General features: G+C 46.9%; 1 protein-coding gene across 3 annotated transcripts in view; it reads right to left on the bottom strand.

The window, feature by feature from the left end:
- Positions 1-17470, bottom strand: part of Slc38a1 (solute carrier family 38 member 1) — a 64110-nt gene that overhangs the window by 15698 nt on the left and 30942 nt on the right. For all 3 annotated transcript variants that reach the window (XM_060388744.1, XM_021632832.2, XM_021632833.2), the window contains exons 5-7: positions 2397-2470; positions 469-561; positions 119-200 (exon numbers count right to left, since the gene is read on the bottom strand). In XM_060388744.1, the coding sequence (XP_060244727.1) occupies positions 119-200; positions 469-561; positions 2397-2470 (249 nt within the window). The remainder of the gene's footprint in view (positions 1-118; positions 201-468; positions 562-2396; positions 2471-17470) is intronic.

The raw sequence follows: 17470 nt of genomic DNA, 5'->3' as shown, positions 1-17470 counted from the left end.
TTGCTACTGTTATGGGTTGTAATGTAAACATCTGATATGCAACCGAGAACCAGTGAAGCAATCAGCTAAGTTATGCCACAAACCAAAAACAAGAAAGAGAAAAAAGTCAAGCGCTTACGAAAATGCCTCCTCTTTTCCCATGAGGAATTTTATGGCGGAAGGAAGTTCGTTTTTTACTATGAAGAGGTAGCTCAGCATCGCTGGAGGAGAATGAGAACAAGTTTAGAAAGGCGACACCACAGCTCCTGTTACAGGGCACAGGAAAGGCAGCAGCTCCAAGGAGGCTCACCTTGGTGAGCGTGGGTAACGTTAGCTCCCGCTGCAGTGTCTGACCCTGCCTCTGCCTTACTGTCCCGTGCCGCTGTTCAGACTATGTTAAATTGCACGTGGACACCCAGGCAGCAGCGGTAGAACAGCCAATAATATCCACCCAGGCCACGCCATGTAAGAGAATCACAGTCTTCTTACCGCCAGTGTTCTGCAGCGAGGTGGCTCCGAAGATCACCAGCTTCCCCGTGGTCCCGAAGACTTGTTCTCCCAGCTTTTCATAAACCATGCAGCCTGTTCACAAAGTGAATTTGAGAGCACCAGAAAGGACAGGGCTCTAAGAATGGAGACAGCTAACATCTCCTTATGCTGTGGGCTCTTCTTCAAGTTACTTTGTGCCTTTTCTCAAACTCATACCCTGGCACTAGAAGGGTTAAACCACTGTCATTCTGAACAACCTTGACACCTCTAAATATCACACACCACTGATGTTTCCTCTGTCAAGTTGGCTTTGGGAATACTGCAAGTAAAGTTTAGATCATGCTGGGGGGGGGGGGTGTCCCACACTGATCTTTTTCATGGATCTGATATGTAATATTAAAATAAAGAGTTGATTGTTAAGGATCCTCATGTCTGAAACAAACAAACAAAAATTACCTTCTGCTTGAAGCAGAGAGCCCACCCCGACTTTGACCCCAGCCCTGCTTTGCCATTTGAAACTAATGCGTTTGTCAGGAGAGCTTCTTGGCTGTAGTTGGCAGGGGTTAGCGCAGAAGCTCATAAGGCCAGAGTGCTAAGAGTAAGTCACGGTGGAGTGGCCGGCCTCAAATAGGAAAACTGTGTGGCCTCCCCCCAGGCTCAGGAAGCAGCACGGAAGAAGGGTGGAAGGAATGGAAGTGCCCTAGGATGGCAGTGTGAGGCCAGGCGTTGTCTTCTGGGCAGCTCGCAACTGCTGTGCTCACAGGCTCACTGTAGCTGTGGTGAACTGTATGTGACTGGCTCCGTGAACATTTACTCACAGACAAGGAAGAGCCCAGGAGGTCCCACCCTGCCCTGAGGGGACTATGAGCAATGGCTGCTGGAGACGGGTCCTTTCTTGGGTGGTATAGCCGCTGATGGCCCTTGCTCCAGTAAACAGTCTCCCACCCACGCGTGACACTAATTACGCTCAGTGGCCATAGACAAAACAGGAAAGAAAAGTGGGGAGGGCCTGTTGAGAGGGTTCCGGTGGGAAGGGGAGGGGAAGAGAGAAAAACTGGGGGTAAACCTACCAAAATTTATCATACAAATAAATGAAAGCGTCAAACACTTTGAGAATCATCTTCATAATATCCCTCCGGTCCCTCCTGGTAAATATAATGGCAAGCTTGGACCATCTAATAGTCGCTACAGAAGAATTTTCATCGTGTGTAAATATAGTTCAAAGCCATGCAACTACCCAGAGAGTGCGCTAGACAAATCTGTCTGAAGAGAATATTGGCTGCAGCAAAATTCTCAGGTGGTCAACCACCGCATTTCAGTACTCAGGGAATTTCTAAACCAAGCCACTAAAAATAAATAAATAAACAAATGTTTATCCTTCCTGATGGCAGTTCATAATTTCAGAATGTTCGTAAGAAGCAATTTGGGTCAGGCTATAATTAAACCTTTGCTTAACCTCATGTTAAGACTGGTGTTTAAACTAGATAATGACTAGATCCTGAATTTATTACAGAACATTCCAGTCATCTGTGTACAAGAGCTGGCCAACACGGCTTTAGCTAATGTAAAAGTCCAGGTATTACAAACATAATCCAGTGTCCTAGGGACAGAGAATAAACACTTCAGGTGTTACACTGCCCAGAGAACCTGACGTCCCGGGAGTGCGCTCACACCCACAATGCCTTGGGAGTAACATTTTTTTCTTTGTAATAAGGAGAATAAAAGAGAATAAAAGGCTTGTTTACTTAAGACCTTGGAGCCCAAGATATAAAAACATAGGATCTTTGTTCAAGGCCTAAGGAAACAGTGAAGCCTTTAAAGTCATCTCAAACTAGAAAAACAGGTACAATTGAGAGCCCACTGTAAACAACAGCGCAACACACTCCCTGTGACATCCTGCCTCAACAAAATCAACCATCTCAGCTTACCAGTTTCCTTGGAGCAGATCAATAGCAGGTTTATTGAGTATATAGACAGCAACGTCACTGAAGTCAGGAGTATCCTAGAGCAAAAAGAGTAAATAAATCAATCCAGTCGTAGTATACAGAAAACACATTTTGGAAGGGCGAAGGTCTCCTTCCGGTTAGTACCCAGAGTTAGCTGCCCGCTTAAAACCCTCACTAAAATCTTCTATCAGACGAAATGCTCATCAGAGTCAACGTGAGAGGACTGGTCCCCATCTGTGATGTAATTCAAAACCCAAGCAGCGACATGGGGACTCGCAGGCTGTAAGACCAGGTTATGAAAGAAAGTCTTTGTGGCATGAATATTCTGTTACATCTGGGTGAGAAAGTGGTTTTTGAAGATGGCGTGACAGGGAAAGACGTCAGTGGCCTGAGGAGAGTGAACATGTGAGCTTGGCAGACAAGCTTGACTTCCATACCTCTGACTTCTCACGTCTAGCCCAAAGCTGCACAGATGGTGTGGCCTACCGGATGCTACTCCTCAACCCGAGCATTATAACATTCACTTAGGTTTTTTTTTTTCCCTTTGTACCTGGTTCCTCTCAGATAAATCCGAACCTCTCTATGTGTGGGCTTTTCACGATCCCGTATAACATGAGAACAGACTCATGTTTTTGTTTCAGTACACCTGGCTCATTAACAGACCTTTCTCAAGGAAAGGGATAGTTAAAGAGATGAGGGAGGGTACGTGGGTATTTCTACAGCACTTGGGTAAAACAGACACGGACACGGGGTGGGGGCGGGGGTGGGAGTGAGGGTGCTTGTTTATTAAAAAAAAGATAATTCCAGGCCCAAAGGAAACCACGTACTTCCCCATACAAGGAAAAATTGGCCCCATAAATTAGCCTGTGTAAATTGGTCCCACTTTAGCCCTAGCACGGTTAAAAGCAGTTCTTTTTCCAGAGCACCGCTGAGAGGAACTTGGCACCTCCGGCGGCTCTCGGTGAGCCCAGGCTCCCAACCTCCCCCGCCGCACACCTGGGGGCCAGAGGCTTTCCTCTTCCAGCCCCTCTCCCCTCCCCTGGGCAGAACGGCCACTCTCTCTGATTCCAGAGCATTCTGTTTCCCCTGCACACTGTGCTGCCTTAAAGAGAGGAAGAGGGAGTTCATGGACACAAGAAACAGGTCCAGAAACGAGAAGGCCAAGTTCCACGGAGACAAAACAAGCACAAGGAGAAAGAGCAGAAAAACGGAACCCTGAGAAAAGCTAAACTGTCCTGCTGACAAAGGGGAACCAGGTTGTTTTGTTTTGTTTTTTTTTTTTTTTTTCATGATAATTGAGAAAGTGCATTCGGATTTATATTTATTTGGCAAAGATCCCTGAGCGAGGAGGGTGAGAGAGACAGGAAGTCCCCTGCATCTATTCCAACTGAGGCAGGAAGATACCAAGAGCAAGCACCGTATTAACAGACCCAATAGTGTGTAATGGATTTGACCTGTGTTGGAAACGGGAGAACCCAGACAAGTCTATGTTAAAGAAACAAGTTTGGGGTTTTACTGAACATCAAGGGGTACATGTGACAGGCCCCAAGGCACAGGGTAACCTGGATTTCCTTGGTGTGGACAGGATGAGTGCCAACTCAGGATCTGTCATGGGCTATTCTTGAACGACCATGGGCCGTGTTGGGACTCTGCACCCACAGACCCGAGAATGATGTAGCCTTGTAAGCGGAAGAGGCACCTAGCAGAACTGGCTGGTCATTAACAGCTACAGAATAACTTGACACACTCTAAGAAAACAGCTTTGGCTCTCTCTCATCTAATAAAGAGCTCCTAGGACCACAGGGCTGATGCACATGGCTTCCTTCCTCATTCTGTGAGGCCTGCCTCACTGTCAGCGACACTCAGTGGCCTCTAGCCAATGGCAGAGGTGAAGAACTATTGATCAGGAAAGATTTTAATAAAGTGTCCCCATCTTTCCCACACCTGAATGCAGCAGGTTGAGATGTTCCTACGATAAATTCTGCCATGTTTGCTGACATAACACAGTACCCTGCAGTTAACAACATGGAGTGTCTGTAGTGTTTGCCTCAAACCATCCAATGTCTGAAGACTCTTCTTCACCATTCCCAAAACACTTTTCCTCCTCCTCTTCTTTCTCCACCCTCCTCCCATAGGACAGAGTAGCTCAACTTGTCCTCAAACTCACGAACCCCCTACCTCAGCCTCCTGAGTGCTGAGATTTCAAGTGCGAGCCTCCACTCCAGCCAGATCTTCTTGTCTATAACTGGAAAACAAAACCTGGGGCTGCAGAGGTGGCTCAGAGACTCAGAACACTGCTGCTCTCCCCAGAGGGCTAGGACTCAATTCCCAACAGCCACATGGCAACTCATAACCATTTGTAGCTCCAGTCCCAGGGGACCTGAGGCTCTCTTCTGGGCCTCCACAAGGCACTGTACACACATGGTACACAGACATACAGGCAGGCAAAACACCTATGCATGTAAAATATATATATATATATATATATATATATATATTTATTTATTTAAAAAAACCTATCTCTTTCTATCAGGTCACTAAAAAAGCAAACTGTATATGTGAAAATTCCAAGAATGTGGGCTAAACCAAAATCTAGCACAAAATCTAGCAGGATGGACCTCTTTTGTTAAGACTTTAGAAAGAAGCACTGTTGTCTAATGGATTCTGACATCCCTAGATCAGTTTACGAAGCTCAGGTTAGAGGTGCGTTAGGACCCAAACTCCCGGGAGAGTGAGCCCAGAGGAATAAAGCAGAGAGTGTGCATGTGATTTCTTCTCTGAATACTTGGGTCTCAGGCTTAACGTGACTCTGTTTGTCCAAACAGTTGAACACATAATTATGGTTAATTACGGTTTCCTGCGAAGACACAAAACCACCCAGAAACCAATCCAGTGTCCACACTGCTGACCACCTGGGAAAAGCTGGTTGCCGAAGGAGGCGTTTCTATGTGATAGCTGGGTTGTCCAGGGACTGCCCATCCAGTCCCGTGTCGTCTTTGCCCAGGCGTCTAGAATGTGGAACTGTTCAAGGACAGGAGGAAGGGGTGGAAGAGGGCTGCCGCCATGAAGGGTGCGGGCAGGACTGTGAAGAATCCTGTGTCCGTAACACTTCAAAAGACTTGGTGTAGCAAGCAAGATGTGCTGGCCCGGAATCCCAGCACTTCCCGGGTGGCAGCAGGAGGGTCAGGAGTTTTAGGCCAGTCTCAGCTACTTAGCATGTTCAAGGCTAGCCTGGGCTACCCAAGACCCTATCTCAAAACAAAAATAATACGACCCCCAACAAACAAAGACCTCCTTCCCCAAGATATGGGATGGGGATAGTCTAGAAGATTTTGTTTCTCCTCACAAGACGCCCCTTAGGAAACAGAACTCTAGACTCCTGGTTCAGAGAGTCTCCGCCTGGCACCTCACCCAGAGAGGAGACCTCTTTGCTCTGTTCCAATGTGGACATCCACATCTGCATCACCTCCTGACGGGGAAGGCGCTGGTCAGCTTGTGCCATTTCTGTGTGTTAGAAAGGAGGCTAAGCTGAAGCCGCGACAGTCGACAGTTGGGTCCTTACTCCTGGACCTTTCTCCGTCTACCTGGACTCTACCTGCTCTTCCATGTAACAATCCTTCCCACTGCCCTGCTCCCGACCTAATCACCCTTTCATCTGTTCATCATCTGAGTATTTGGGCTGTCTAAGCCTCAGTCAACCTCAAGGGCTGTGTGCTGGGACAAACAAAGACACAGCATCACTTTTTCTAAACAGTGCAAAGCATGATGGGATTTTTAATTCTCGGAGTTGGACAGCATACTTTTCTTTTAAAACCATTTTGAGATTCTTTTTTTTTTTTTGGCAGTCATAGCAACTCCTTCATTTTTGTTTTGTTTTGAGATTAGGCTAAGTTTACCTGGCTTTATCTTGTCTACCGAAGTGCAAGACTCCAAGTGTACATATACCACGTTTGATCTCTCAAGTCTCGTGAAATCTTAATCCTTCTTACTCAGTGTTGTTCATTTCAGTTTCCTGTTTGCTGTGCGCCTTTCTCCAAACCACTAGTAGGAACTGTGCAGTGTAAGACCACCCAAAATGGCCTTCCAGGAGCCAACTATCCAAGCCCAAACCTGCACCTGGGACGGGCCTGCCACCTACTGGTCTGGTGTCTCACATCTGTCTGCTCACTAAGCAGTCTTTATTTCAATTTGCAAGCATGTCAGATGGCAACAGTCTTCCTGTCTCCCTTTTCTTGCTGAGACTCACTTTCCACCCAGCAGCCAGAATCCTCCTGCAGTCTTACTGTGTCTTCAGGCCTAGACCACAGGTCAGGCAGCTGGCTGATGGTTTAATCCACCCGTCCATACTCAACACCAATGGACAAATGAGCTAAGAACCAACTAACTCACATTTCGGGTCTCGCCACACCAGTGTCTCGGTGAGATCGAGACACACCTGTCTACCTGGGGCAGTCCTGTGACCAGGGTGTTCACAATTACTTCAACCGGTGACGTTAGGAACCGGTGACGTTAGTGTGGTGACTCTGAAGGACGGCAATGGAGCTTTTTCCTGCAGCAACTGTATGCAGATGAGCTGTTTAACCATTTACTCTAGGAGGCTGCTTGAGTCCTTCCACAACACAAAAAGAATGTTCCCACATTAGACTTGGGGATACCCCTGACCTCCACAAACCCCTCAATTATTGTGATGTGTTCTAAGGTACATTTATTCTACTTTTTGCTAGAACATTCTAACTGCTAACATTTTTGTGTGTGTGTGTGTGTGTGTGTGTGTGTGTGTATGTGTGTGTGTGTGTAAGTTTCTGCTTATGTATACACATGGGTCTAGAGGCCAAAGGACAACTGCAGGGGTCATTCCTCGGGAGCTGTTCATCTTATTTTTTGAGACAGGGTTTTGCAGTGGTGTGGAGTAAGGGAGGCTGGTTGGCTCGCAAGCCCCAGGGATCTGCCTGCTTGAACCACCACCACACTTTTTTAAAACACAAAACAAAAACAAAAAACAAAACAAAAAACACCAAAACAACAACAACAACAAAACAGGTTCTGGGAATTGAACTCCTGTCCTCTTGCTTGTGTGGCAAATGCTTTAACCAACTAAGCCAGCTTCCCTAGACACCTTTAAAAATTTTTTAAATATTTATTGCTATTATCATGTTTAATTATGCACGTGTCTGTCTGTAGGTGTGTGCACATGAGGGCCAACACCTGGAGAGACCCAGAGCTGTTGGAGCTCCTGGAGCTGGTGTTACAGACAGCTGTGAGCTGCTGCTGTGGGTGCTGGGAATTTAAACCAAGGCCCTCTGCGAAAAGGCAGAATGTGCTCTTAACCCCTAAGCCATCTCTCCAGCCCCACGTATCTTTAAACAGTGTGTACGACACTGTTACTCTTGAGACTTCTATAGCGTGTAGGGAGTGTGCAGACGGGAGTTGGAGAGATGGTTTGGTGGGCGTTAGAGTCATGCGCCCAGGTGAGCACTAGAGTTCACAACTCCAGACCCACACGAATGCTAGGTGGGTGTCACGGGCCCGCGGCACCTCAGTGCTCCCGGTGACCGGATGTGGAGAGCAACCTGGCTAGCCAGGCTGGCTGGGCTGGTGAACCCCGAGTTCAGATGAAATCTGCACCTCTGCCATCTACATACATGCACATATGCACCGACACACATACAAGCACAAACACACACATTTGAAAAAGATTGTGTAGATAACATATGAGCATATTAACTCAACTTTTAAAATTTATGCTAACAAAATGAAGAGGCGTGGCAACAGGAGGACCTGGAATATTTAAGGCAATCAAAAGATTCTATATCGTGATCATGCTGATGACATTCCTCCATCCTACAAGGATAACCGGCTTCTCCTCTCTTTAAACCCAGATGTTTACCCTTTTAAGTCATGTCCCACCACCGCTTTCAGCCTCTGAAGATGTAACTTTTAGTGAAAGAAAATGTCCCTGTAACAAACGAAATGACTTAGACTGGATTTATATCCCAGTTCCAGGAGCCTGCTGCACACCCAGGGGGCTCCACACACATGCCCTACCTCACTCCATGTCTGGGCATGCATGCCCAGGGATGTGAAGAGGACCAGGAATGTCCAACAGATATGGTCCCTGGCCCCCCAGGAATTAGCGTCACCCTAGAAAAGCTATTTAACCTCTGTGAATCTCTAAAATGGAGATGACAAAACAGGATTCTTGGAAATCCAAAAAACCAAGTACAGTTTATGGCTGTCTTCTTCTTTATATCTATTATTTTTTTTTTAATTAGAGGCAGAGGCAGAGACCTTGGAGCTCTCCTGTTGGCCCCTGAACGCCAGCCCTGGACAATGGATGCTGACCTTTAACACCATGTGTCCTGCACAGAGCAAAGCAAAACAAACGGACAATACAGGAGCAGGTCCCCTTTCTGCTAAGTCAGTTACGGCTCTGGGAGATGAAATTTAAGTCAGCTCTGCAAACTCGTATCTCCAGCCCAGACTCGTATCTCCTGCCCTGCCATGTGGATGCATACCTTGTCTACCATGAGCCAGCATGAACAGGAAAGCATTCTAGGCACTGTGTTGCTAAATGACGGTATGAAGACCAAAGACCACATAGCTGGAAGCTAAGAAAAATACAGTAGGACAAAATCTGCTCTTGATTCCACTGGAGCACCACAGGCAAGCAAGTATAAGCAAGGTGACGTCTTGCAGATGTGCGTGGCGCCACAGGCTCACAAATACACACGCTCCCGTCTACCAGAGACCAAGAGAACGGAATTTCTGGGAACCCTTTACCGGAGGCACGGCGGATGACCCAAGCTAGGCAAACAAGAGCTCAAGTTTGAAAACAATGCTTGGAGCCCATCTCCCACACAGGCCAGCTCTCTCTTGTTTACAAAACAGGCCCTGGTTGTGAGCATTTCTCTGTTTCTGAAAAGCTTCTAAATCCAATGAATTTCAATAGAGTTCAACTGGCTCCAGCCCTGCCCTTTCTACATGAGCTCCAAATGTTGGCAAGCTTGGATGTCCACTTCTCCTGTTCTGAGTGCCATTATTCCCAAACAAGAGCCCCTGCTGCCAATGGGTTCTGCTGCCAGCAAAAGAACATTTTTCCTCTTCAGATCATTTCTAAGGAACTGTGACCATAACTCAAAGAATTCTAAAAACAAGTAACTGACTGACAAGAAGGGAGGTGACTGTGACTACGCCCACGGGCCTCCCAGGAGCATCCGGAGGAGCACGGCCTCCAGTGGACCTCCCTTCAGCCACTCCGTTCTTCACACTATGTGTTGGGCTTTCCTCAGGGACGCCCAGAGACAAGCAATAAACTGACATGTAGCACATAAACCATCCTCTGTCTGGAGCAAAATGGTCCTCTTAGGGGATGCCATTCTACCACACCGCCTTTTGAGAATATACAGTATTAATATACGGTAATAATGACAGTTCAAGAACAGATGGATCTTGGGGAAGGCGCGCAGCAATCCTCAGCTCAATGGAGTTGTGGGAAGGTGAATGACATCAGAGCATGGTGCAAGAGCGTGAACATGGCTATACAAATGCCTCGGGAACGGGGAGACGCCCAGTTGGTAAAGTGCTTGCTCTGCAAGCATGAAGACCTGAGTTTCATCCCTAATACTCAAACACTAATAACTAATAAACTAATAACGCAAAGCCACGTGGGGTGGCTTGTAAGCAGTCCCAGCACAGGGGAGGTAGAGGCAGGCAGATCCCTGACGCTCTCCCTCACACCTCAGCCTACGTGGTGAGTTCCAGGACAGCAAGAACGCCTGTCTCAAAAACCTAGGTAGACGACCCCTGAAGAGTGACATTCTAGGTTGATCTTCGGCTTCCAAATAAACACGTGCGCACACACCACACACGCGTGAGTACTCCTGCACACACACACACACACACACACACACACACACACGCACACACACACACACACACGAGTGTCTTGATAAGAGAAGAACATTTGGGGATAATATGATCTTAAGATGACAGCATAATACTGATCAAATTCCTGTAACGTATAACAGAGGACTTGGGTAAAGTGTTGTTCGGTCTGTAATTCAAGCATTCTGGCCAATACCCACCGATGTGCACATGCTGTTCCCATGGTCCTTCCAGCCCACATTCAGTCGTTTTCCCGAAACAATGGCACACACCTATGATGCTACCCCATGGAAGGTTCCCCACCAGTTCCTAAGTCCATTTGACTCTGCTGAGCAATAGTCTAATATTCATGGAACTGGCAAGATTTCATAGCCAATTTTCTAATTGCAAACTTGGCATTGTCTGATTTTAGTATTACTTGGTGTTTAGCTTAATAATACATTGTAGTGAGAATTTTGGTTTCTTTAAAAACACTGAAATGTTATGTGAACATGTTTTTGTTTTAATCCCAGGTATGGGATATGAGGCTGCTTCAGATTGTCCATAGCAGCTGACCCCGATTTGTGTCATGCTCCGGAAGGTGTGTGATTTTGCCAGCTGAAGGCAATTTACTTTGGAATTCTGGGGACTCTTCAGAGGGTATATAAATGCCAGAGCCCTAGGCGGCAAGGCAGCTGCTGCTCCTCTGCAGCCGCCACTCCCCTGCTGCTGCCCCTACTGTTCTTGCTGTTTGCCCAAGGAACTTGATGCCCCTAATCAGCAGGAAGTAGTCTAGGATACTGTGTCCCCTTTCTCCTCTAACCTTTCTCTCCTACCTAGTGTTGGGGCGGGAGGTGTTGAAAAGGACAGAGGTGGTGTAGGGAGAGGTAGGAAAAAGAACCCAATAGAATGGCTAAAAGTCTGGCTACAATAACGATTCGAGTTCAGCCCTTCTTCGGAAGGGCCCCTTGGCAGACCTGAAATGAGTGTGAGGGGAGGCAGCGGGCTCCCGGGAAAGCTGCAGTGATGGTTGAAACGAGGAATGCCAAGTCTTCGCCATTTGGATACTCTGCCCCCAGCTGGTGGTGCTGTTTGGGGAGGTTTAGTTTGGGGGGTAGTCACCATCCCCAAGGGCAGGCTTTGAGAGGAAGAGCCTCTTCTACTTCCTGCATTCTACCTCATGGCTGTGGTAAGGGGTGCAAGCTCTCCTCCACGCCTGCCACTTGCTGCCGAGCTTTCCCATCATAAGGAACTCCTATGGAATCTTGAGCCCGAATATCACAGCAGAAGAAAAGTAACAGCCACAAGCAAGACGAGAAGGTTTACTGTTTGGCCATGCACCTTACGCATGGAGTTTACTCTCTGCTGCTTGAAATATGTCTCAGATGTGCAACTTGCACAATCCAACCCTGCAAAGCTGGTTCCCTTATTGTGGAGGAACTCCTTCTCAGAGGAACGTCGGCAAGATCATTCAGGAGTGCTCTTGGCTGATTTCATCATCTTAAGGCTAGAAAGTAAACCGGAACTGACTGACAGCCATTGGCAAGACCGTATTTCCTCCAGTGCGTGGATTCCACACCTGGCTCCCTGGGAGGACAACAGTGAAGGGTAGTCCCGGACGGAATCCGGGCCCTAGATTATAACTCGAGGTCATAGATCGTCACTAAAGCCTCAGTTAAGTTTGTGGGGGGACAGCTCATTTACATTTAGAAAATGTAAACAATTACCTAAACACCACTCTTCCGTGTCAGTGCTGGTTTGCACTGACTGCACTGGTTTTTAGAGGCCGTTTGTTGAGACAGGGTCGTGCTGTGTAACCCAGGTTGGCGACTCATTTGTGACCTTCCTGCCTCTGAGTGCTGGGGTTACAGGCAGGTGCCGCCAAAACTGATGCTCAGCTCAATACTGATTTTGTTTTTATTGCACTTTTGGGCTTGGTTTATGCTGGGGGAGGTGCACACCCCACCTCGTGCCTGTGGAGGTCAGAGGATAACTCAGGAGTCGGCTCTCTCCTTACACCCTGTGGGTCCTGGGGATCAAGCTTGGATCATCAGGCCTGGTGGCTTGGTGGCAAGCGCCTTTAACCTGCCGGGCTGCCTCACCTGCCCGCAGTACTGATTTCTAACTCTTAGTTTTGCTAAGACAAAGATAAGGGAATACTTATAAAAAGACGAGAGATAAAGAAGAAACAACAGCATATCTCTTCTGCGGTTTTTCCTTCACTGAATTCCCCACTCCTGGGAAAAACTGGATTCTATGATAGCGTTAGCCCATTCTGCTTCCTAAAGAAAATAAATCCGTTTTTAAAACAACAACCAAAAAAGCCCCGAATGTACTTTGAGACTCTCACCAGCATACTTCCTGTTTCCAAAATGTAACAGTAAGGACCCAAATTGTATTCAGTAAAATACAAAACTTAATGGTGTTCTTACAGCACGGCAGAGCTCACTGAGTTCAATGAATTGAGATGTGCTACATGGTAAAGGCCATTATGCTGGGCCAAAAATTAAACCCGAACAAGTAGTCACACCAGCTTTCCAGACAACCCAGTGAACAGCTCACACCCAGCCCCAGGGCGACAGGGAGGAGCCTTCCCAGCTGTGGCTCTAAGAAAGCCTGGGCAGCCTTGGACGCCCTCCTCCGATGGCCAGTGAGCCTGGACCGGAGCCCTGGAGCAGCTGATACCTGAGCCTGCCAACTGCTTGCTGGCTGGAGCAGCTGCAGAAGCAGCTGGCTTTTCAACAAGCCAGAGCTTCCTCGTTCTGAAGCTGCAAAGTTCCACATTCTGTGAGAAACTCCTGAGTCTCTATACCCCTGCCCCTTTAGCCTCCACCTCGGGGGTCTGATATGCTGAATATCGAAGAAAAGGATTCCCAGCAGCTTCATTCGGGGAACTCTCCCTTCAACACCGAGCATCCTTTACCCACTCTTTACCGTATTTCAGAGGCTAAAAAGGAACAGACTAGATCAGTTACTCCTAAACCAGTATGATTAAAACCATTGGGTTTTCTAGGAATGGAAGACTGGATACAATGATTTAGTTCTGCTCTCTCGTGAGAAGCCACTGTTGGGAATTTTATTTTACTTTATTCATTTACTTACTATTAATCTGCTAACACATAGGCAAACAAGACCATTCTGGAGGAAGAGTAGACAGAGATGGAACACGAACTGAGAAGAGAAAGCAAGACCAAGCTAGTTAGCTCATATCAGAATCCCCCAAAGCCCCGGCAGTACTCCTGGACGCCAGGGGCGATGGGAAAGTGGGCTAAAAACATGCTGAGCAAGCACGAGTTCCTTGAGGAAGCGGCCAGACCACCCTCAGAGCACAGTTACGTGTGGTGAAGACAACGGGCTGTTCTCCGGTTTTGGCGAAAGTCTGAAGACACTGATCAACATGAAGTCTTGTTGAGGTCTAGCCAGGTGTGGTGACACATACCTATAACGCTAGCACTTACAAGGCTGAGGCAGGAGGACTGCAAGGTGGAGGCCAGCCTGGGCTATACGGTGAGGCCCTTCTTTAAAACAATAGAACCTCAAGGAGGAGCTACAGGCCTGGCCTGTCATGAGAACTGAACGTGCAGGAGCACAGGCTGGTGCTTGGCCGCGCGGAGCCGGCAGCCAGGCCTGCAGGTAGGAAAACCTGAACACCCAAAGAGGCGCATCCTACAGAGCCTGCATGGGTGGTCCCTGCAGCGAAGGACCTCTGCAAGGACCTCAAGGGCAGCAACTGCTCACAGGCCCTGTACAGTCTGCCTCGTTTTCCCCCGTTCTAGACCAGAGCCAAGATGAAAGCTCCACCTCGTGCTGACGAAAGTGTGAAATAACAAACTAAAATCAAAACAAACTAAAGTCAATGGGGAGCAACGGGGTGGGGGTGGGGGTGGGGGCTAAGGCAGCAAACAGCAGGAAAATCCGGGAGACAAATGGCCCAGTTTGCCCAACAACTGAATCTGATGGGGAAAATGACAGAGGTGGGAACCTACATAAATTAAAAGACTTAAAATATGTCAATCAACTGCATTCTATGGACCTTGTCTGAATAATCCAGTTGTTTGTTTGTGGGGCTGTATGCCTGGAGTCCCAGCACTTGAGAGGCAGAGATGGGCAGAGCTCTGTGAGTAGCAAGGGCTACACAGTAAGACACACCTCAAAAATATAAAAATACAAATCAGAACCATTTTAATATTTGTTGGGTGTTTGATATTAAGGAACCATTAAGTGTAGGTTTTAACTACATTTTTAAAGCTATACATAGAAATGTTTGTGAATAAAGTACTGTGATCAAGATAATCTTGGTTTTCAAGATAATCTAGGAGTAGAGGTGATCAAACAAGTACAGTTATGGAAAGGAAGAGATCACGAAAATCTTTTATTCCCCTCAATGTTTGAAATTTTCTGTAATTGAGAACAGTTACTGTTAGACTCCTCAGAGAACACCCTGAAACCACGACACAGGGCCAAGTGACACTGGAAGGGAACCGTTTAGAAATTGCCTGAAGGAAAGACTGACACATGTAAGTAATCAGTACAGGGTCTGGAGAAAGCACAGCGAGATAGCACAGAGGTAAAAATAAATAAATAAGAAGTATGAAAGAAGGAAAAGTCTAAAACCTGGAAGGAAGGAAGGAAGGAAGGAAGGAAGGAAGGAAGGAAGGAAGGAAGGAAGGAAGGAAGGAAATAAAAGATAAATAGATAGATGATAGGATGACAGATAGATGGATAGCTGGATAGATAGATAGGTAGGTAGGTAGGTAGATCAATTCACATTAATGTAAGAAAATGTTCCCAAATGGAAGGCCATGGATTTCAAAATGAAAAAGATTGCCTCCTGTGGTGATCAATGCCTTTAAGGATTCAGAAGCAATCAGATATGTGTGAGCTTAAGAACTCCACAGTGAGTTCCAGGATAGCCTGGGTTATGTAGAGAGACCCCATCCCAAAAATAAAACAAATATAAACAAAACAAAACGAAAAAGACGGCCCAAGGACCTGACACAACTGAAGAAACGTTCCCTTCCAGGCACCACTGTGGACAGTGGGACAAAGACATACAGTGTGCAACCAGTAAAAATAAAACCCAAACCAGACCACTCAGAAAAGATCCTAGGTGAGAAGTGCACGGCTCCCTGCTACAGGACCAGACACCAACTCTTTCAAAATTCTGTAGGCAAACTGTTTCTAACACAGAGTGTCACGGCTGAACAAACTGCTCATCAAAAGTCAGAGGAACAGCGGAAGCCTGGAGTGTCTCAGTAACAACAATAAGGAAGCAAACCCAGAAAGGCCAGGGGATGGGATACAGGACACCAGAGGTTTATCAGGGAAGAGAATTCCCAGAAATAACAGAACCACCCCCCCCAAGCCAGGAGTCTCTCCAAGCATGGGTTCCATTATCTCTCCAACAGGGAGGTGGGGACAGGACCGTCCCCTACAGTTGCTGTGCAGATTCCCTGGAGACCTGATAGGAAGGAAGAGCTACTGGAGTTGTCACCTGGGCATTGATGTTTAACACTGTGTCCACACATAACTTGGTATATTGCAGTAGACTTAAAAACAAACCAACAACAACAAAAACCACCGAGGCGATGAGACCCTCACTGAGCAAAGGCACCCGAGTCAGATCTCCAGACCACAAAAAGTGGAGAAACAACTTCAAAGTTGTCCTGTGACCTCCACATTCATACACAATAGTAACAACATTTTAATTTAAAAAAGAAGAAGAAGAAGCGGGCCATGGTGGTGCACACCTTTGAGCCCAATACTCAGGAGGCAGAGGCCGGTGGATCTCTGTGAGTCTGGGGCCAGCCTGGTCTACAGAGTGAGTTCCAGGACAGCCAGGGCTACACAGAGAGACCCGGTCTCAAAAAAAAACCAAAAGGAAGGACGGAAGGAAGAAAGGGAGGGAGGGAGAAAAGGAGGGAGGAAGGAAAAGAAAATTGGTGAAATACACATTCCTGAATAAACAGGTGGCTAGCATTATAATATCTGAAAAGTTTTTAGGGACTAGCAGGGCTCTGAGACATTCCTAACGAAGTTTCCTTGTCCAGAAAAGGGAACTGAATCTCAGAGGGGCCAAGCTGGCTTCCTTAGACAGCTCCCGTGTTCAGAAGAGGAGATGGGGGCTAGCACACAGAAACCTCATTTGACATACAATGAAAGTCAGTGTAAGCATGTCTGAGGTTCAGAGCTTCATGCAGGGAAAAATAAATCACCCCTAAAAGCACACTGTCCGACACCACTTTACTCTTAAACCCAGTTCACAATACATATCATATACATCCATGAATGTTGTGTGTGTGCGTGTGTGCGTGTGTGTGTGTGTCTGTCTGTCTGTCTGGCTGTGTGCACGCATTAACTGGCCAGTTTGGTCACTACTTCCAATAAAACAAAGCTCCCATTGACAGGATGGGAGCTGGCCAATGTGGTGGGAAGAGGAGGGTGTGACCTCCCAGACAACCGAGTGTGAGTGTGAAGAGTCAGGACATGTGAAGACTTTCCACAAGGTCCGTTTTAACCAGATTCCAACTGAAAATATCTACCTAGCCCCTCCTCACCATCTGAGACGAACTTTTTCACTGACTCTGAGGGAACGCACATGCTAACTGCTCATCTCCAAAGCAAGCAGCTCCTTGGCACATCTTGGATAGTTACTACAACACACTTGCAGGTCGCCTTTGGACACAGTACATGCTCCAGAACAGTTCAAATGCCAGAGTGATGAAAAGCTGGGTTAAATGTGTTCCAGTATTCTGACCCTGTGGCTGAGATTTACAGTGACAAGTGGAGTCCAAAAATACCAAACACAAAAAAAAGCTAAAGCTAATTTTGAACTTTTCAGTCTTTACAAAAATGCACACATCAGCATTTTGGTTGATAAAAGGAATTTGTTTCTTGTGGGCACCAAGCACATTCCTTTAAGGCACTCAGGAAGTATGTACTGGTTACTTAACCAAACTAATAAACAAGCCAATAAATAAAAACTGTTTAGAAACATCCCCATCTTTTTTCTGTGTGGTAAAGGGAAGTGAATGAAAATGAAGACATGACTGCTCCTAGGTATGGCTGAGATTTATTGTAGATATGAAGGAGAGCAATGCCAGAGGCATTTGGAAGGGTCCAGACAGAACCAGGCTGTAAGATGAAGGAGAGAAAGAAGAGAAGAAGAGAGAGGACCAAGAGAGATCCAGGAG

Source organism: Meriones unguiculatus, chromosome 8 (genome assembly GCF_030254825.1).
Source record: "Meriones unguiculatus strain TT.TT164.6M chromosome 8, Bangor_MerUng_6.1, whole genome shotgun sequence".
In the NCBI taxonomy this organism is placed as follows: Eukaryota; Metazoa; Chordata; class Mammalia; order Rodentia; family Muridae; genus Meriones; species Meriones unguiculatus.
The sequence above is the reverse complement of the archived record's forward strand: the minus strand, read 5'-3'. Positions and strand labels throughout refer to the sequence as shown.